A 21,855-nucleotide genomic window follows, 5' to 3' on the forward strand; every position below is an offset into this window, starting at 1 on the left:
TGGTTTCTTCTTTTGAAAGAGAATCATTAATAAAATGCGATATGTGAAAGAAAAAATCTCAGATCCAGATACAGAAAATTTTCTCAAGTAGTATAAATGCTTAAGTAGTACAAATATTTCTCAAGCTTTCCTACAAAATTTACAATACTTAAAAACTCACTTATGAAGCATAGTATGACACCAAAAGCGAAAAAGAACACTATTGAACATTGTGTTGGGTTTCTGTCAACTTGACATAAACTAGCATCAACAAGTAAATGAAATCTCAACCGAGGTATTCCTTCCATCAGAGAGGCCTGCGACAATGTCTGTGAGGCATTTTCTTGTTAATGATTGATGTGAAAGAGTCCATGTTACTGGGAGTGTTGTAACTCCTAGGCAGGTAGGGCAGTTTTAGTTGAATATGTGTGTGTGTGTTTGTGTGTGTGTGTGTGTGTGTGTGTGTGTGTGTGTGTGTGTGTGTGTGTGTGTATGTGTGTGTGGGTGTGTGTGTGTGTGGTGTATTGATATTCATGGCATTACACTGAATGGGGTGATAAACCCCCAACCAGCACTCCCAGCCAAAAAAGCAATGTCATAACCAAAACTCTAATGCCAGGGCTTAGAAAATCTCATCTCAAGTTACTGGTTTCAGGAATAGAAAGTCTCCCAAAACAATACAAGCTCTTGCCATTGACGTTGGTTGCTTTCCAGAATATGAAGGTAAGATCTTATTGCTGAAAACACCAACTACAGTTTATGCTGGAGAAGATGTGGAGAAAGGGGAACACTTCTCCACTGCTGGTGGGAGTGCCAACTTGTACAGCCACTTTGGAAATCAGTATGGTGACTCCTCAAAAAAATGGAAATCAGTCTATCACAAGATCCAGCCATTTCACTCTTAGGCATATACCCAAAAGAAGCACATTCATAGAAAGATATATGTTCAACGATGTTTATGGAAGCACTATTTGTAATAGCCAGAAACTGGAAGCAGCCTAGATGCCCCTCAATCAAAGAATGGATAGAGAAAATGTGGTACTACTCAGTGGAAAAAAACAATGGAATCTTGAAATTTGCAGGAAAATGGATGGAACTCCAAGAAACCATTCTGAGCCAGGTAACCCAATCACAAAAAGACAAACATGATATGTACTCACTCATATGTGGATTTTAGACATAGAGTAAAGGATTACCAGCCTACAATCCATACTGCCAGAGAAGCTAGTAAAAAAGAGGACCTTAAGAGAGACATACATGGTCCCCTGGAGAAGGGGAAAGAGACAAGAACACTTGAGCAAATTGAGAGCACAGGAAGAGGGGGGGAGCTAGGAGAATGAGAAGAGAAGAAGAGGAGGGATGCAGAGGACATGAGGGAGCAGAAAGTTTGAGTCAGGTGAAGAATAGAAGATAACAAGAATGGGGATACCTCAATAGAGGGAGACATTTTAGGTTCACAGAGAAATCAGGCACTAGGGAAATGTCTGGAGATCTACAAAGATGACAAAAGCTAACTACCTAAGGCAACAGAGGAGAGACTACCTTAAATGCACCCCCCAATAATTAGATTATGACTGACTTACATGCCACCCAATTGCCCTCATCCAGCAGCTGATGGAAGTAGAAGTAGACACCCACAACTAATCACTGGACTGAACTGGAGTCCAGAGGCAGAGAAGGTTGAGTGAAGAGCAAAGGGGTCCAGACCAGGCTGGTGAAACCCACAGAAACAACTGACCTGAACATTGGGGAACTCTTGTTCCCCAAACAGATAGCTGGGATACCATCATGGGACTGATCCACACCCCAGGAACATGGATTTCATTGAGGAAACCTTGGAAATCTATGGGACCTCCTGTAGTAGTTCAGTACTTATCCCTAGCATAGGTGTGGACTTTGTGAGCCCATTCCACATAGAGGGATACTCCCTGAGCCAAGACACATGGGGGTGGGCCTAGGCCCTATCCCAAAGGATATGATAGACTCTGATGACACCCTATGGAAGGCCTCACCATCCAGGGGGGGCAGAAAGGATATGACATAGGTAGAGTTTTAGTTGGGGGGGTGAGGAGGACAGGAGGGAGAAGGGAACTGGTATTGTCATGTAAAACAATCTTGTTTCTAATTCAAATAAAAAATCTGAAAGAAAAATAAATAAATAAATAAACCTTTAAAAAAGGAAAAAAAAGATCTTATTGCTGACAATTCTACACATTTCATACATAGGACTTGGAGGAATTGAGTGACCCAGAAGCTCCTCCTTGAATACTGGCTTTCATGGCATTGGAAGGTGCCATGCAGATTGCCAAAGGAGAGGAGAAACTGGTAATCCTACCAATCTGTAAAACCTATGAACCAATGCAATGACTAGATTAGGAAGATTGCTATGATGGTGCAACAGTGGTTCTTTTATCTTGGGAGTAACCATCAGCTGTCTAATTAGATTTAGGGCCTGCTCAGTAGGATAGAATCAATGCCTGGTACTATTATTCAAGACAATCCCCTTGTGGCTGGAGCCATTATCGATTAGAGAGGAGAAGTTACTAATGTCATTTTTCCAAACTAATATAATTTCTAACTGCATTCTGAACAACCATCCTTATGCTCAAAGATAAGTGGGGATCTCACTCCTAATCTTTTGAAACTTGTAGAGATTATCAAAGAGATCTGCAAGTAGTCAAAATGCTCATGGAAAATCATGGGAGCAGAAGATTGTAAGACTCAGAGGCCCAGGACTCCTGTTGCTAAATAGTGTTCCCTAAATGTGACAGAAAAAAATGCATCACAGAATCTCAGCAATGTGGTTGTTTGAACAAAACATGCACAATGACACTGCCAGTTAGTATGTCAACATAAATAGGGGAAATTCCACACGGTCCTACCACTGGATAAAGAGCTGCAGGTGGTCAATGGCTGCTGACAGAGGGAGCATCAGTTTCCTCCAGGGATGAACTCCCACACAGGTTTCCCAATGCCAAGTGACCAGTTCTTAACACATGAACATATAAGCAACAGTAAATAGATTCAGTATGTTGTATATGCATGTGTTCATACATGCACATATATACATATGTATACACATGTGAAAATAATAATTAGAGATCATGAATTTTGAAGGGAGGGACCATCAGGGAAGTATGAGGAGGGAGGGAGGAACAGGAGTGATGTAGATGCAGTGTTCATGTATAAAGTTCTCAAAGAAAAATTTTAAAAAGTAAGATGATTTTCTTCGTAATCTTTGAAAAACTAATTCACATTTGATATCATAATTTCACAGTTAATTCCTAGTGTACATTTATGAAATTTTGTTTATTTGCTGAAATGTATTAATACAATGTGCTATGTTGCATCAGAAAAAGGATCTATTTGACTTTTATAAGGATTTATATCTATTCTACACCATTGGAGGATTCAGACAATTGTGACAATTTAATGGTATCTCCTTCTGGTCTTCATATCTATAACTTTTAAAAGCTGAAGTTAGTAGATGCAAATATTACTCAGGAGTAAGATTCATTTTGCTGTGGTTACATAACTATTACACTTTGAATTCTCAGTTTAGCACATAAAATTTCTCACTCACTGTTGGTGGAGTGATAGTGAGGGAAACTTTATCATGATTGCTAAATGTTTAAACCTGCAAGTGACATAGCTTCTCCAAATAAGTTTATTACCTGAAACAACTGGGTTGGAAAATGAGATGGCAGCATATTTAATATAGTGGTAGGCATGAATAAGGAGTCACTTTTCTTAATTTGATATTTATGATGGTAATAATGAAATTGCTGAGATTTGGACAATTTTTATCTTGGCTCTGATATGTCTTTTTTTCTTCCACCTAAATCTGATTATATTTATATTTAAAATTGTTTTGAGAATTTCATGCAATGGCTACTGCATTTACATCATTTATATTCCTCTCTGCCTCTAGTTCTTCCTGTTGCTATCCTCAAACCCTTCCCTACTTAACTTCATTACCTCTTCCTTAATTTTAAACACACAAGTGCATATGCACATGGACACGCACACTCACACACGTGCATGTACACAGTCATGCATGCACACACACACATATATATGACCTACTGATCAGTTTAATGTTACACATATGTACATGCCTTTAGAGCTGAGCCCTTGGTTTGAATAACAACTGGGAACTTGTTCCTCGAGAAAACTGACTGTCCTTCTGTCAGCTGCCATTAATTGCCTGTAATCACAGAAGAAGAGGGAACATAAAAATGTAAGAGCCAATGGACCAGTTTGCTTGATGATTCTTCTGGACATGACAGGGAAGCTACATCCATGAGATACTAACAAGATGGTTGTCTAACCAAGACACCCCCTAGTAAAAGGCCTATTGGACATGCCAACATAGATGGGGATAATTTCACAAGGCCCTATCACTAGATGAAGAGAGGCAGGCAATAAATGTTTATTCCTACTTAAAATTATAGTGCTTATGTTTCAGTTTATTCTCCATACCATCGATCTGAAATTCCATTTGCAGATTTGAGTATTTAGAATTTCTATTTATTCACATAACTATTCTTTGTATTAAGTACCTTTGATCATATAAAGGTATCTGGAAGGAAAACATTACAAAAGAGTTTGTAATTACAAACACAAAAATCACCAGGAAACACCTTCTACCTGAGGGATTGGGTAATTAGGTATTGAGACTTTTCTGTGGTTATATGTGGAAGAAGTTTGTATTAGTTCTTGGTGTTAATCAGAGAAAATTATTTATATTACAAACAGCAAGATTATAATGTCAACATTGCTCCTGGAGCTGTGCAGTGTGGCAGTCTAAATTTAGGATGCTTTGCTTCAAAGATTCTCATTGCTCAAAAGGTTTTAAGTAGAAGAGCTTTCAGTTATCTTTAGCAAAATATCAACTTTTATGAACGAGAAATCTGTACAGATTCTAGAAGAGAAGGAGAATGAATTACATTCACATATTCTGACTTCAATAGTAGCATCTCTCTCTCTCTCTCTCTCTCTCTCTCTGTGTGTGTGTGTGTGTGTGTGTGTGTGTGTGTGTGTGTGTGTGTGTGTCTTTCTCTCTTTGGGGGGGTTCAGGACAGGGTTTCTCTGTGGAGCTTTGGAGTCTGTCCTGGAACTGGGTCTTTTAGACTAGGCTGGTCTTGAACTCACAGAGATCTGTCTGCCTCTGCCTCTGCCTCTGCCTCTGCTTCTGCCTCTCAAGTGCTGGAATTAAAGGTGTGAGCCACCACCGATCAGTAATAGTTGTATCTTTTACATGAGTCACACTTATTAAAACAGGAATAAAATTTATTTCTGTCCTTTCTAGTCATGTGAATCTTTCTCTAGGTTTTCTTTGGTTCCAGAGCTTCCTCATGGCGGTTTTCACCTCTGTGTTCCTGAGTGTATAGATTAAAGGGTTTAACATGGGTGTTATCACAGTGTAGAACACAGCCACAGCTTTGTCAATGGGGAAGAAGACTGTGGGCCTAAGGTAAACGAATATGCAGGGTACAAAGAACAGGATGACCACTGTAATATGGGAGGCACAGGTGGAGAGAGCCTTTCGCTGTTCTTCAGTGCTATGAGTTTTCAGAGAGCAAAGGATGAGGACATAGGAGGTGAGAAGAATAGAAAAGATTAGTATACACATTAGCCCACTGTTGGCAGCAACGAAGAGTCCAAAGACATGGTTGTCAGTGCAGGAGAGTTTTAGGAGAGGGAAAAGGTCACAGATGAAATGGTCAATGACATTCGGGCCACAGAAAGGCAACCAGGCTATAAAAAGAATTTGAATCAGAGCATGGAGAAATCCCCCAGTCCAAGCCATGGAAACCAGGAAGCCACACACCCTTCTGTTCATTGTAATCATGTAGTGTAGGGGTTTGCAGATGGCCACATAGCGGTCATAGGCCATGGCTGTGAGCAGGATGATCTCAACTCCACCAAAGAAATGTTCTGCAAAGATCTGAGTCATGCAGCCATTGAAAGAGATAGATTTCTTTTCAGCAAGTAAGTCAAATAACATTTTGGGGGTCATGGACGAAGAGCAGCAGCCATCTACAAAGGATAGGAAGGACAGAAAAAAATACATGGGGGATCCCAGTGTTGGACTAGAGATGACTGTTACAATAATGAGTAGATTGCCAAGGATGGTAAGAGTGTAGATGAGTGCAAACATGACAAACAAGAGTTTCTGCACATCTGGGTTCTGTGTCAGGCCAAGCAGGATGAATTCTGTCACATTGTTCATTGGCTTCATGAATCTAGTTTTTGATCTGGATAAATGATTAATCTGTGAATAGCAAAATGAGTGAATTTGTGGCTGAAAAATATTGACCAAGTGAACAATTTCTTTCATGTATTTTCCACTGTAACGCAGATGGGCATCCCAAGCAGAAAAACTTAGTTTTAAAATTTCTTAAAGTTGGCCCAGTCACTGAGCTACCGCCGAGGACTCAGCTGCCTCCCCCTCAAGCCCCCTTGCTTCCTAATGCTCCATACCCCCTGCCCGCCTTCTCCTGCAGCAGCCTTCCACAGACCGTTTCCACCGAGGAAAAGGAATTGTATCATATGTCCACTATCCAGAAACTCCACTCTTTCTACCCCTTTGCTGATGCAAGTAATCGTCAGATGACCTGCTTCCTGCTAGCACTGAGGGTTATAACCATACAAGAATTCAAGACAGAAATGGCAGGAAGACCTTTACCACTGTCTAAGCGTTCACTGATGATTACGATAAAAAGAAAGTAGAGAAGGAATTTAAGAAGAAATTTGCCTGCAGTGATATTAAGCATCCAGAATATGGAGAGGTAATTCAGCTACAGGGTGACCAGCACAAGAATATATGTTAGTTCCTGATAGAGATTAGATTGGCTAAGGATGACCAGCTGAAGGTTCATGGGTTTTAAGTTGCTTGTGACTCTCTGAAGCTTAAGTGAGGATTTCCTTCCAATGAGTAGAGAGTTTCCATCCTGTCCCTTGTCACAAGTTTAAAAACTTCACAGCTTGTATAATGTAACCATTTGGGGTCCGCCTTTAACTTGGACTAGTGTTAAGTCCTTCATACAATAAATTGAATAGAGCCATGCTGTCTAGTCTTGAAGTGCCTCCTTTAAACTGGTCAAGCAGTAAGCCCTGGCAGTGTCTAGCCTGAAACAAAGCAGCAACAATATTTCAGCCAAGCCCAGCGACCCAAGTTCATAGGCTATGTCTATCCAGAAGCCCCTCAGCTCTCACTCTACAGAGTCTGCTGCCCTAGGAGAATGTCACCAGGTGAACAAGAGAATGGATAACACTACAGCAGCAGAGGGAGTAACTGGCAGGAACCCCTGGTATCTGACCAGGTAGGCAGAATTCAGAAAGGAGCCCCTTTCCACAGAGGTCATAAACATCTGGCTGGCCACCAGGTTAATCTTTTTAGCCAGATACATCCTAGTCAAGGGATGTCAAAACAACTGAAGGGTGAGGCCAACCTAGTATCAGTTAAACTTATGACAAGGGAACAAATACTAAACGATGGATCTGTCATGTGTCGAGCTGTAAAGGTTTCAACTCACTGGTAGCAGATGCCCAGTGCCATGTAAAGGAACCAACTGTTTTTTTTGGTTTTCTTTTCCCTTTCAGTTTTAATGTTATGTAATGTATTTAAACCCTTATTTAAATAAAACTTGTTTTAAGAAATAAAAAAATTTCTTAAAGTTGACCATATTATTGGTCATATAATGAGCACATAGCCCTCTTCTCTTTCATACCTGAACACACACACACACACACACACACACACACCAGGAGGACAGAGGTTGACATAGGTGTATTCCCTACTTGTCCTCTACCTTACTGTTTGAGATAGGTCCTCCTTACCGATCCCATAACTCACTGATTCATTAAACTGGCAGGCACTTGCTATTCTTCACTCTCCCACTGCTGGTATTTCAAGCAGGAGCTGCCATGTCCAGATTGTACATGGTGATAGGGATCCAAAGTCAGGTCCTTCCATGCTTGTACAACAGTGCTTTACTCACTGAGCCATCTCCTCATCCCCCAAATACATAACTTTTCCATACACTTGAGATGTTTATAGTAAAACAAAAAATATCAAACAAAATACATATTATTTTTTGTATCATCAAATTATTTACCTTAATATTAATCAAAAGATAAATGGATAATGCAACTCAATAAGTGAGAAAATAACTATTGAATCAATTCAGAAAATGGTTAAATGCAGAAATAAATACAGTTAGCCATGGAAAAATATAAAGATACATAATACTCTTGGCTCTTTAAAAATATAAGCAAACTAATGAAGTCAGTTGAACACAGCAAGAAAACAAATATGGTTTAGTGACAAGAGGACATTATCTTTCAAGGATGTTTAAATAATAAAAAGTTCACATGTGGTTTCCAGATTTTTCAGTAAATAGGCAGGAAACATTCAAAACTGAATATTTTCTTCAGTGCTAGCACCAAAAATATTCAGAAATCAAAAGGGGAAAAACATAAATATTTTCAAAAAACAGAAAAAAATACATCTATCTATCCATCCATCATCTAGCTCCCTATCATCTATCTATAATTACATATATACATGTACACACATACACACAGATACAGATGCAGAGCATATGAGTAGAGAAGAGGACTTTAAGTGAAAGTGCACTAATAGAAGACATAGGTAAACAACATGGTGAATTCACATACATAAAGATGTGGAAAATACTGGAAATATTTGCAACAAGCATGATGACTGTGATTAAAAGTAGTTTTTAAAAACAAATTAAAATGGTCACTTGCACCATTACAAACATAAGAGAAACAGTATAAAAATAGTTCTCAGAAGTCACAAAAATGCAATCAAGAAACAGTGAAATACATAACGCAATAAACAGACAGTGATGTCTTAGACTTGTATTATCTAGTGTTGATTAACAGTTGTTGATAACTTCTGAGATCTGACTCCATAGAACAAGGGACATATCATTGGTTATAACCTTTGTCCAGTAATTCTTATAAGTGTACTCAATAGAAATAAGAATATAATTACGCTTGCAGGTGTTTCAGTGCACACCTTCATGATAGTGAAAAAGAAAGAATAATTTTAATGTTTACATAAGGAGGGACAATCAAATGAGTTGTATCTATAAATGTCAAGTAGGCATTAAAATCATTTGCAAATAGAATTAATATTTTTGAAAGAATCTAACATGCCAGTAGAAAACACAGATTATAAAATAGCATATATATAAAAAGCTAAAAATACACAGAAAAACATTTCATGGAAAGCATACCAAATACTAATAATGCATGTCTGAATTGCAGGGATTAGGACAATTTTGTGTCAATAGAAAATTCTGATCTGAGTTTTGTACAAAGGAAATATATTACCTTTATAGTCAATAAAATAATTTAATAAAAGAACTCATATTACTATCATGTTTGAACACGTAGTATCCAAAGTGATCTTTTCTTAGTTATTAGGTGATTTGGTCAATATCATGACTGAATTTAAGGCATTAGAAACACAAGTTTAGTGTTTAGCTTTGGGTGTCTGCTTCTACTTCCAGCAGTTGCAGAGAAGGAGGAGTGATGAGCAATATGGACCAGACTGGGCTGGTGAAACCCACAGAAACAGCTGACTTGAACAAGGGGGAGCTCTTGTTCCCAGACTGATAGCTGGGAAACCAGCATGGGACAGATCCAGACCCTAGGAACATGGGTTTCAGTGAAGAAACCTTGGACTGATCCAGATCCAATGAATGTGGGTGTCAGTGAGGAGACCTGGGAAATCTATAGGGCCTCTTGTAGTATATCAGTGTCTATTCCTAGCATAGATGTGGACTTTGGGAGTCCATTCCACATAGAGGGATACTCCCTGAGCCTAGACACCAGGGGGTGGCCCTAGGCTTTATCCCAAAGGATAGGAAGATTCTGAAGACCCCCTATGGAAGGCTTCACCCTCCCTGGGGAGCTGAAAGGGTATGGGATAAGTAGGGTGTTGTTTGAGGGGCAGAGGAGAGGGGGGAGGGAGTGGGGATTGGGATTGACATGTAAAACAATCTTGTTTCTAATTCAAATTAAAATGGGATAAAAAAATAAAGTACAAAAAAAGAAACACAAGTTTAAATATATCTTGACTCATTATATTACTCATAAAATAAAAACAGATAAGCAAACATTATATCAAAATGAAAATAAAACCATTCATAAGGAAAGCCCAGGTTATACCTACCTCTCTAAGTGTGTTTGGGGTCAGCAGGGTCATTCCATAGCAAGTCAGTTTATTTGTGGAGATCAGTTCCCATGGAGTTAGCATTCACTGCTTCTTCACTAGCTGCTTCTTCACAAGCACATCCATTTTTCTTTAAATACGTCCATTTTCATTAGTGACTAACAAAGGATAAATAAAACCGAGTTGACAGGTATATTTCTTTTCCTTTCAATGTTTGTACAATACTGTGAATCTGAGGGAAAGCATTCCAAATTAGAAATATAAAAAAATTAAAGTCAGTTTCAAAGTACTATATTTAAAAAATTGATAGGACAAAACAGCCCAACCATTGCAGAACATTTTTCTCTGAGCTGCCATTCTATGCATCTTTCTGAGTGACTACGTATAATATAAACCAACACTGAATCTGATTTGTCAGTTGATACAAGAATCCCCAAATAGCAAAGAACATGAACATAGAAAAGTTAGGCATTGAGAGCTCTCAGTTCAGTCCTACATGTATTTTTTTTTTTTTTTTGGAGTAGCAGGTGCTCAAACTTCCAGCCTTTTTCCAAGCAAGCCCATGCACAGCTCAAAGATGAAAGATTCTTTAAACTCTGGACTCAAATGGGTTGTAAACCCCGAACCCCGTGGCTTCTTATACTTATGTGATCTTTAAATCAGGAATTCCCAGATTCTTTCCTTATCAAAAATTTCATCAGCAGACTAAGGAAACTTTCAGTACATTTTATACAAATGCAAGAGGTTAGGGATGCTCTGACCTCTCAGCTCCCAGAGGTCTAGAATTAGCTTCTTTAGGCAAGATGGCATCTAACTCAATATAGCCTGTTCCCTCTCTTGTGACCATGACATCTGTGACCAGGAGTTTGGGAAAGAGCCAGCTAGAATGAGCAAGTAGCGTCTCTATTGTTATGTGTATAAAGTGATCTTAGAGTCTGAGATCTAAGCACCTAAAGCACAGAACAGTGTAGTCGGAGAGAAATGGGTTTAAGGGTCCAGTTTCTATCTATAAAACAACAGTAATTGTACTTGTTTTACAGTGTTCTGGGAAAGATAGAGCAAGGTGACATGCAAAAGCATCAACTCAGAGAAAAACTAACCTGCTTTTATTATCAATGTTTTGAGGATAGACATGTGCAGGCTAAAGAGACAACTCTTTTATACTATAGCCACATTGTTTCTTAATACTAAGAACTTTGATAACTCCTTGTTGTGTGATGACACCTTACTCTAGGAAATGCAACACAAGTTTCCTCACAGCAGATATGGATCATATGACAGAACATAGCCTAGCTACCATAAAGTCCAATATGTGAATCAATGAGTTTATTGAGGTTACTCAGGAATAAAGATGGAGGGTTACTTACAGGAGCAGAAATGACTCAAAGACAGTGGCATCACCATAGCCCATCCAATCAAGTGTGAAGATAGCTCACAAAACTGGAAACATGAAGCACACAGCACACCCTGCAGGTAGCTCAACAGTTTGCAGAGTATTCTTTCCAGGAGACTCAGTTGGTCTAAATCTCTTCCAGGTAGATCATCTAGTGTCTGCTTCTTCCAGGCAGCTGGTCTGCTCTCAGAGTCTTCTTTGTCACTTTGTTTATCTGAGGTTCTTCTTTGCATCTTGGCTTGTCAGAGAGTGACTCTCATCTGTCTTTATGGTTACTCCTGAGAAGGAGGGACTTTGTGAATCTAGTCTCTTTCAGGGACTTCCTGAAGGTATTTTGAGTTGCTTACCTTCTGCCTTAAAGATCTTCCTTACATGATGGAATGTCTCAGTCTTGGAGGTACCTGCTATGCAACATTCCTCTACCATAAACTATGTGATCTGGGTGCCAGCTTCACTTTAGTTTCTACACTGTAAAAAGTGGTTGTTAATGCTACTGAGTGATGACTCAAGGTGAATATTTGGTGTGTTTGCTATTTCTTTTGTTGCAATTATAAAACACTATGGCTGAAAAGAGACTTTTTGTGAAAAAATTCTATTTGGTTTACATTTTCAGAGGAATAATGGTCTATCATTACAATGAGGAAAAATACAAGCCAAAATCAAGTGAAATGTTGGAAAATGCAAAGCATTGCTATTAAATCAGGAACAAGTAAAAGATGTCCACTCTCTCAATTTCTGGTCAATGTAGTATTTTAAGTCTAAACTAGAGCAAAAAAGAGATGAGGCAGGATAAAAGTGAGACAAATATGAAAGAATATCTTGGATTATCCCTATTTTCAGACTTCATACATATAAGACCTCCTAGATTACCTCAGAAACATGTATTCCTGAGAACCTATTCAGCAAAGTAGCAGGGCACAAAATTAACAAATGAAAACCATCAACCTTTCTGTTCTCCAAAAACATATATCCCATTAAAGAAATCAATCAGTGAAACAATTCCATTTACAATAACTCCAATATATTGAAATGAATGTAGCAAAGGAAGTGAAATACTTATATACTGAAAGCTGAGACACTCAAGAAAGAAACAAAGAAGATATCAGAAGATTGATATGATGGGAATTGTTCATCTATGTATATATTTTTCTTATTTTTTGATGAATAAAACACTGATTGGCCAGGCAGGATGATAGGTAGGAGTAGGCGACCAGGAGGATTCTGGGAAGTGTAGGCAGAGAGGAGTCATAATGTGATCACAGGGAATGGCTAGCTGGCCAGAAACTGTCACTAGCTAACCATAGATGCCTGGAGGTCTGTACAGACAGGCAGGAAGTGACGTAGCTGGGCAGAATCAGGATATAAGCAGGGACAAACAGGAAATTGCTCTCTTCTCTTCTCTGAGGAGATGCTTAGGTGGTAAGGTGTGCTGTGACTTGCTCCTTCTCTTTGATCTCTCAGCATTTTCCTATATATCTCACTCTAGCATTTTATTATCTAGATCAATTAATAACTCCTTTTAGACTCTCATTGATAGGATTATTATTGTGAAAATGGCCATCCTACCCAAAGAATCTATAGATTTACAATCTCCCAGTGTTCCTTTCTTTTCTCTAATAAGTGCATTTACCAACTCTCATAAAAAGCTATTTTTTGCATATGGCAGTTAATACACAGATACACAACTGGCCACCATGGAGAGAATAAGTTGTGGGAAGCTCAGGTCTAATTCAGTCAGCTACACATACATACTACTCACAAGGTTCAGAGATCATAACTGAAGATGGTGTGGGAAGACTGTATGAACTACAGGTAGCAGAAGTTTGTAGTAAAAGAGAATTTTCAGGGCATGATAGGATCATTGCATGTATATACTCATAATACAATGTATATAAATGAATGTTGTGCATAAATGCAGCAAGCGCACAGAACTGCAAGATATCAGACATTTCTGTGCAATCTAACTTGAAAGATGCTGCCTTTTGATCCTTAGTTATCCTAGGGGAACACCCCTTGGTTAAAAATGTTGTATTTAATTAATAAAGAGAGGAGATGGGAAGTACCACTTACACACAAACTCCTAAAACAGAATAGAAATAGTAACACAAGAGCATAATAGAGACTTTTCTAGCACTGGATGAGCACTGAATAGGCTAAGCCTCAAGGAAACTAGACAAATACTTCTATAGATATTTCTTCAAACCTATAATTACAGTTCTGAACTCATGAACCAGAAGTAAGTCTATCAATCTTTAGAGATGTGGGAGACTAGACAATAAAGTTTCAAGGCCTTTCTTTTCTTTGACATGGCTAAAGAGAACATCACAAAGAGACAAGGAGGATTATGATATTATTCTGAAATAATTGAAGAATTTAATAAAAAGGTTACTGTCCCTCAAAAAGACACTCTTCTGTTAAACCCTGAATACTACAAGTATTTTGAGATCCATTATTCTCCTGCCTTAGGAATGAGCAGAAAATACTAGATAGATTTGTCCATAGAGAAAATGGAAACATATGGCAACATAGGAGAATGACATAATTTAGATTGGATATAATGGAGGGGCTATTGAAAAGAACAGGGAAAACACCAATTCCTTATTAACTTTTCCAAAAATACATAAAGGGGCAATACTTCCCAACATATTCTGTGATTCTGGCATAGTATTTTAATACTAAAATTCTACAAAGTTGCTAAAAGAAATGAATACTATTATAATATTAAAAATGGATATAGAAATTCAATAAAAACTAGTACAGTGTATTTAGTAGTTACAAAATTATTTTACATTAGTCCAAGTGAGTTTCAACCCAGTAATGAAAATTGTTCAATAAAAATTATTCAATTGAATACATTCTATTAATTGAAAAAGGACACAGAACTTACTAATTAGAATACAGAGCTTAGTAATTACAGTAATGAATACTGATAGCTGCTATTACTGATGTTTTTACTGGTTTTCCATCCACTTCATAGCCATGAGAGAAATGTTAACAGCTATTTCAACTTTTATGATAGTTGATTTAGCAACCAACTATCCATCAGGATGCAGAGAAAGTGTCCTACTCTGTGTTTTCAGGATGTTGGGAAACTTAACTACAGAAACCTCCATTGTCCTGCTGATATTATGTGTGAAGAAAATTTTAATTTTTTGGAATTTTTAATTAATTTTTATATATACAATAAATTTTATTACTTTTAAAAGATTTTAATATAATTACATCATTTCCCCCTTCTCTTTCATACCTCCAAACCTTCCCATATACCTCTCTTTGAGTTCTTTCAAATTTGTAGCCTCTTTTTTCATTAATTTTTGTAACATGCATATATATATATATGTACATATATTCTGAATATCTTCATAAATGAAACCTGTTTATCATTTTTATATGAGTAATGAATCTTCCATTGAGGAGCCACCAAAATGCCTAAACTTCTAAAACAATGTCAATTGGAAGGTATAGAAAATAGTACAAAGTTTTGGTTTCTACCCAGGAAAACCTGACAGTAGGATTTTAGATCATAGATATCACACTGCTTAAAACTGCATCAGTTTCCAAAACTCATTCCTATGGACATGGAGAGTACTGATGTATCCTACTAAGTTGAGGGATCCAGTGTCTCCATCTTGTTCGTGATCTCAGACTGCAAGGAAGCTTCTCCAGGGACACACAGTGAGCAAAACCCCAGGCTGTTATCCATATAGTAGTGAGAGTCCTTCATGTCCCAGGCATGGTCCTCAAGGGCCTATGTAGTACATGTTTCATCACAATATTCCAGACCATAGATATGGACTGTTAATAAGTTAGTTTCAACTGTAGGAAAAAGAACTAATCAGGTGAATTGTGTAGAGATAAGTATTAGCAAATATCTGCTCCAAAGGCAAACTCTTCAAAAAACAGAAATAATTAATTCCTGGGAGGGCAAAGGTGTAATAGTTTTGTCCTTTAATAAAGCAGTCAGTAGTCTTTCCATACCTGGTTTCGTTCCTTTTCTTCCACTGGAAAAATTAAAGAGTAGACGTGTGTCTTGCATTGTAACTTGATGTAGGTAAGGAAAATTAGAAGACTTCCTTTAGGAGGGAGACCTCTGAGTGTCTAGTTCAGCAGAGAATTTTATTTCTTTTTCTTCTTTTAATGGGTGTTACAAAGCCATCAAGATTTGAAAGTGCTTGTTAAAAACATTTGAAGTTTGTGCCATTTGACAGCCTCTGCCTCCTGGAGTATTGTTTAGTCATTGTGGATTTGGGATGCACAGATTACGCAAAACGTGGTCTAAGTAGCTGTATGCAACGATTCCTCTATGTGTCTGAAGACATTGGACATTCTCCTCAGCTTCAGCAGCAGCCACAGTAAGTTTCCCAGAATTCTGATTTTTAAGCTAGCTGACCATATTTCCAACCCCACAAAAGTTTGCCATAAAATTCACAAAAACAACACCTGTTGAACACTTTCAGATATTTCAAGGATATTTTTGCTAAAATAGTTGTCCCTTTAACCTGTAGAAATGGATACAAAGGCATATTAAATGTATTAGGAAGAGGTGTACAATTCATGAAACTGCAAAAGCTCATTTCTAGGATTTGAAAATGGGAAGAGTATAAAGAGATTGAAGTATCTGGGTGGATTTTTGACAGTTTACTGATTCGTAGGGCATAGGATATGCTGGTCTGGATAGTTCATTGGCTTATGCACAGTCACACCTTTTCTAGAAAAAATGTTATGTCTATTCTCAGGGATTCAAGAGAGGGAAAATATCAACTAGTACCAATATCAGCAGATCAGAATGCAACTAAGAATCAAATAAAGTTCTTTGGAGTTAGAGCTATGGTAAATAATGTGACCTTACCTACAGTTGAGACAGGTCAGACCAGGAGGGAGAGGAACAGCATTGGAATTCCGTTTTTCTGAATTCTTTCAATCCTGAAGCTGAGGTCCAAAGGTGAATGCATTACAAATTCATAAGCCAGAATAGTAATCTGAATTAAAAGTTCAGTCTCAGGGGCACTTAATTTTGACTTCATCAAATGTTTTTGGTAATCGTACTAAGCAGTGAGAATTTGCCCTTGCAATAGTAAATCAGGTCCCAGTTACATGACTAAATATCTTTAACTGTAAGCCCAGAATTGAGAAAGGTATTGATAAATATGAAGTAGAAGTTAATTTTCTATCTTTTAGCTCTATTGTTTCTTTGTATATATTTATATTGTATCATCCTAAGAAAAGTGAAATGATGAGGCAGAAAATGTCAGTGTTAGAGTTTAGCAGACCTAGGCAGTTCATGATAAGCTCTACTTCCTTAAAACTCACCCCCTTGGCCCTTGGCCTCTCAACTTTAATGCATGTATACGTTGACAAATACAAGGTATCCAGGGATTTCTAATGTAGAGCAGTTCTAGAGGCTTGTGGACTGGAAATCTGAACTCATCACCATCTGTCTTTCTTTTGCAGCTTAGCAGAAGACTGCAAAGGTTCCACTGCTGGTGGCTTTAAGGTACTAGCTCAGGTCTTTGGCAATGCCGGCCCTCAAAGGAAACTGATCTACATCAGAGACACAGGCACTGAATAAATAAATGCTAAAAAGCTAGAGACAGACATCCTGGATTTGGATATAGTCTCCTTTACCTTTTATGACTTGTACTTTTGGTAACTTCTTTATCTTCCAACAATAGTCCAGTCTTCTTTTCTTTAAAATTCACACTTAAAAAGTGTCTAAACCTTTTGACATTATTGTGAGGAATAGGTGAAATACTACAAAGAAATCAGTAAGTACAGGGCCAAGTTCAAGGCCAGTGCTCGGAGTAAGGATGTCCCACAGGAAACTTGTGGAGGAAATGCAAGCCTCAGTATGCTGCCACAAATGTGGAAAAGCAGAACACAGCAAAAGCTTTGTGCCTAAATATCTGAGCACAGGAATTGTAGTAAGTGCCCAGGTTTTCTCACTGTGAGATGAGGTTGTTTTACATCCATATTCTTGCTTCTCCATTGCAATCTTTCCTTTTATGGAAGATCAGTCTCTTCTTGTTCCTCTGCAAATGCCACAGGTTATGCTATTGGCCTTTGAGCCAGGGAAGGGAATGAAACTCATTTATTTCTTGAATAACTGAGCACCAAAGACATCAGCTTTGACATATGGCTGAATTGTTCAGGTTTTCTTTGTGTCTGCTTGATATGAGGGAAAAGGAGGAATCTGAATACCTTAAAAGAATTAAAATATATTTAGATTACTTGAAAATTTGCAGCAAATGGAATTGAATGAGTCATATTTTGGGTTTTATGTGTGGTTTTGATCATGAAATATGATTTTGACATTTATATTATAGAATTCATAAAAACGTATTAGTCCAGTCTTTGCTATCCTGAGGATCAACTCCTCTAGAGAAGACCTGACAATTAGAAATGTACTTCTTTTTAATCCCAGGGGCTCTTGTTCCTGGGAGGATTCTCTAGTATTCTTTAGAAGGGAGGCTGTGATCCCAGGCTTAGAGATGTAAGGTCTGTGTCTCAACAAAGTGAGGTCAGTTGGAAAGACATCTCTTTCCCACAGACTTCAGTATGTACCGTGACCACTTATGATGGGGACATTTCATCTTACCCCTCACAGTTCTGGTGTGCCAGAACACATAAAGATATTTAAAAAACAAAGAAATCTGAAGCCCAGGAAAAAATAAAAACTGATAATGAAGGACAAAGCAGTTTTAAGTAATATTGTGAAGTGTGAGTGACATCTGCATGCTTCATCCAGCAAATGAAACAGATTTTCTTATTAAGTGAATTCTGGTTGATTGTTCAGGTTGATGTATCTACTGCTCAAGTAAATAGTTGATTAATGGGGTTGATTCAAATGAAAGCCTGTATTTGACTGTAGAATAAAGATGACATTAAGGATGATTATAATTTTTGTGTGGAGTGACCAGAGCCATTTCATCCTCTGTCCTGAGTGTCATTCACTAGTGCTCATTTATGCCTGTATTATGCTCACTTAGTAAGTTGACAAGCACAGATTTATGAGAACACTCCACTACCTTTCAGTTACATTCAGATACTATTAGTTGGATTTCCACAATGTGCCATTTTACAATCCCTTATATGTATTGTATCATATTTTACTGAGCTTTAAATATCCATGCTTTTAATTATAGTACTAAATACAGAAATCAAATTTATTTTCTGTTTATAAAGTTAGTAATGCAGTCTATGGTAGTTTGGAAAACGATGAAAAAACTAAAGAAATAACAAGTCACCCTTAATCTTATATTTTGAAGAAAAACACCCTCAATATTTTAAGTAATTAATTTTTTCAATATATGCTTGAATGGCTATGAAACATTACTATGCTTTTATTTTTTTGGAAAATTGTGTCTGTGTCTATTTGTGGACATGCAAGTTAGGGTTTCTGTCATAACAGGAATTCAGCATTACCTGGAGCTAGAATTGTATTTTATTGTGAACCACCTGATGTGGGTGCTAAGAATGGAACAGGGGTCCTCTGAAGGAGCTGCGTGCACTCTTAACTACTGAGCAGTGCCTTCAGCTTCTACCTTGTTTTTGATTAACATGTAGTAATTGCACATATTACTGGGGTACAATGTGTTCCTTCAAGATATATACACCATATGTACTGATCAAATCAGGGTCATTAATATTTCCCTCTTCTTAATCACATCTGTATTTAGAGACTTTGAGCTCCTCTCAGATCTTCATAAAACATACAATAGATTATTGGGAACTATAGTTATCCAACTGTGCTGTGGAGCATATTCCAGCACTATCTTTGAGTATTTAATTGTTTGATGACTGTTCTTGAGCCCTCTGTTTTCCATTTCTACTTGTACCTTAGATTAATGCTAGCTTTATAATCCACTTATGAGAGAGAATATATGATATTAATATTATTTCACTTAAAATATCTTCCATTTCTACAAAGATGTGAAGAAAATGGGACAAATATGCTTGTGTTTTAGTATCAGTAAATTATAGTCTATATAACATTTTATGTGAGATCTTCAAAATTTAATATTATTCCTGAAATTCACATATGAGTTTTGAACATGATTTTCAAATACTAATTATGTAATTATTGCCACTTTTTACTTCTATTAAATTTACATACCTAGAACTAGTGTTTAAGGACTATCTAATGGTTACTAATTACCTTATCGTGTGTGTGTGTGTGTGTGTGTGTGTGTGTGTGTGTGTGTGTGTGTGTGTTTATGTCTTGCTAATCTCCAAAATTTTGGGGGCTAATGACTACTCTGTTCCATCATTCTGATGTAAAAGTGAAGTTTGCAACTGCTCCTCTGACTGTAGGAAATGGAGATCTTCCTTCAGTATTTTCTATGTATTTTAAGAATTCTTTTGAATTAAAAAATAAAGACTAAGAAACTCAACTAAGGCCCCTTGTAGTGGATTAGTACTTATCCCTAGCATAGGAATGGACTTTGGGAGTCCATCCTACATGGAGGGAGACTCCCTGAGCCTAGACACAAGGGAGTGGGCCTACGCCATATCCCAAAGGATATGAAAGACTCTGGAGAACCCCCCCTATGGAAGGCCACACCCTCCCTAGGGGCAGAAAGGGTATGGGATATGTAGGGTGATAGTTGGAGGCATGGGAGGAGGGAAGGAGGAGGGACCTGGGACTGACATGTAAAATAATCTTTTTAATTAAAATAAAAAAAATTTAAAAAAGAAACTCAACTAGGAAAATGCTTGACCTATTTTTTATGTAGTTTTGGGAAGACTAGTCTAATCTGTGACATGGTAGTTTTCTTAAGATAAGAGTTTGAGAATATTTAATTAATTTAAAATTTTCTCCATTTTTTTTCCTAAAGATAAAACATTCTTTTTTGGATTTTGAAAAAACTTAACCATACCACACAGATGGAGACTAAAAGGAATGTGACTGAATTCATCTTGATAGGTCTTACCCAGAACCCCCAAATGCAGAAAGTAGTGTTTGTGACGTTTTTGGTTCTGTACATGGTAACAGTTTCAGGCAACCTGCTCATTGTGATCACCATCATCAACAGCCGGGCTCTTAGTTCCCCCATGTACTTTTTCCTGAGCCATCTTTCTTTGATAGACACGATTTACACTTCTTCTTCAGCTCCAAAGCTGATCGCGGACTCCCTTCGAGAGAACAAAGTCATCTCCTTTAATGGATGCATGGCACAAGTCTATGCAGAGCACATTTTTGGTGCTACTGAGATCATCCTCTTGACAGTGATGGCCTATGACCGCTATGTGGCCATCTGCAAGCCTCTGCACTACATGACCATCATGAGCCACAAGCTATGCATTCTCCTGGTGGGAGTGGCCTGGACAGGAGGATTTCTCCATGCAACTATTCAGATCCTGTTTACAGTTTGGCTGCCTTTCTGTGGCCCCAACATCATCGACCATTTTATGTGTGACTTATACCCATTGTTGGAACTTGTCTGCATGGACACGCATACCCTTGGTCTCTTTGTTGCTGCCAACAGTGGTTTCATCTGCCTGTTTAACTTTCTCCTCTTGATGGGATCCTATGTGATCATCTTGCGCTCTCTAAGGACCTATAGCTTGGAGGGCAGGCGCAAAGCCCTCTCCACCTGTGTGTCTCACATCACAGTAGTGGTTTTATTCTTTATTCCTTGCATATTTGTGTATCTACGCCCAGTGACCACCCTGCCACTTGATAAGGCTGTTGCTGTCTTTTATACTATGGTGGCTCCTATGCTGAATCCTCTAATCTATACCCTCAGGAACGCTGAGGTAAAAAATGCAATAAAGAAGCTCTGGATAAAAAAGTGAGTTTAGATAATAATTTAATGTGTCATTGAACTTTACATACAGTGGCAATGCATAGATTCTTGGCCACCATATTTTGCTCTAGAGATAAGAATATCAACTCTAATGCAGAGTTGGATATTATTTACATTTAACTATTTCAGTAGAAATTTAAGCTTGGGCTCTCACTCATATTTATGTTCTCCTGTCTCATATGTCTGTCATCACAACTCATTGCTTCTGAATCAGCAAATATCTGTAAAGTGATTGCAAATCTGAAACATCTCTAGAATCTAAAAAGAATGATCCTGGAATGTTGGTTTGATAGTGATAACTTTATGTAATATTGAAATTGATGATTATTAATGATAATGAAACTACCATCTTTAATAGTCTCCCTTTACTTTAGATTCTTTGTTTTGTTAATTTTTGTCTATTAAACATTGGTTATATAACAAAAAGATATAATGTTAATTTTGTAACTATAAGACTGCCATTG

The 21,855-nt window shown here is 37.7% G+C and overlaps 2 protein-coding genes and 1 pseudogene across 2 annotated transcripts; 2 read left to right on the forward strand and 1 right to left on the reverse strand.

Annotated features, from left to right (window-relative positions):
- Window positions 1–5,290: 5,290 nt before the first annotated feature.
- On the reverse strand, window positions 5,291–6,261 carry LOC100754894 (olfactory receptor 4C5). Its single transcript, XM_027421052.1, has one exon. It carries the CDS (start codon window positions 6,221–6,223, stop codon window positions 5,291–5,293), a length of 933 nt encoding a protein of 310 aa, XP_027276853.1. The 5' UTR covers window positions 6,224–6,261.
- Window positions 6,262–6,534: 273 nt separating this feature from the next.
- On the forward strand, window positions 6,535–6,872 carry LOC100755183 (annotated as a pseudogene).
- A 13,584-nt stretch (window positions 6,873–20,456) lies between these two features.
- Window positions 20,457–21,380, forward strand: LOC100764274 (olfactory receptor 4C12). Its single transcript, XM_027421053.1, has one exon. It carries the CDS (start codon window positions 20,469–20,471, stop codon window positions 21,378–21,380), a length of 912 nt encoding a protein of 303 aa, XP_027276854.1. The 5' UTR covers window positions 20,457–20,468.
- Window positions 21,381–21,855: the final 475 nt, after the last annotated feature.

The sequence above is a fragment of the Cricetulus griseus genome, chromosome 6 (genome assembly GCF_003668045.3).
Source record: "Cricetulus griseus strain 17A/GY chromosome 6, alternate assembly CriGri-PICRH-1.0, whole genome shotgun sequence".
In the NCBI taxonomy this organism is placed as follows: Eukaryota; Metazoa; Chordata; class Mammalia; order Rodentia; family Cricetidae; genus Cricetulus; species Cricetulus griseus.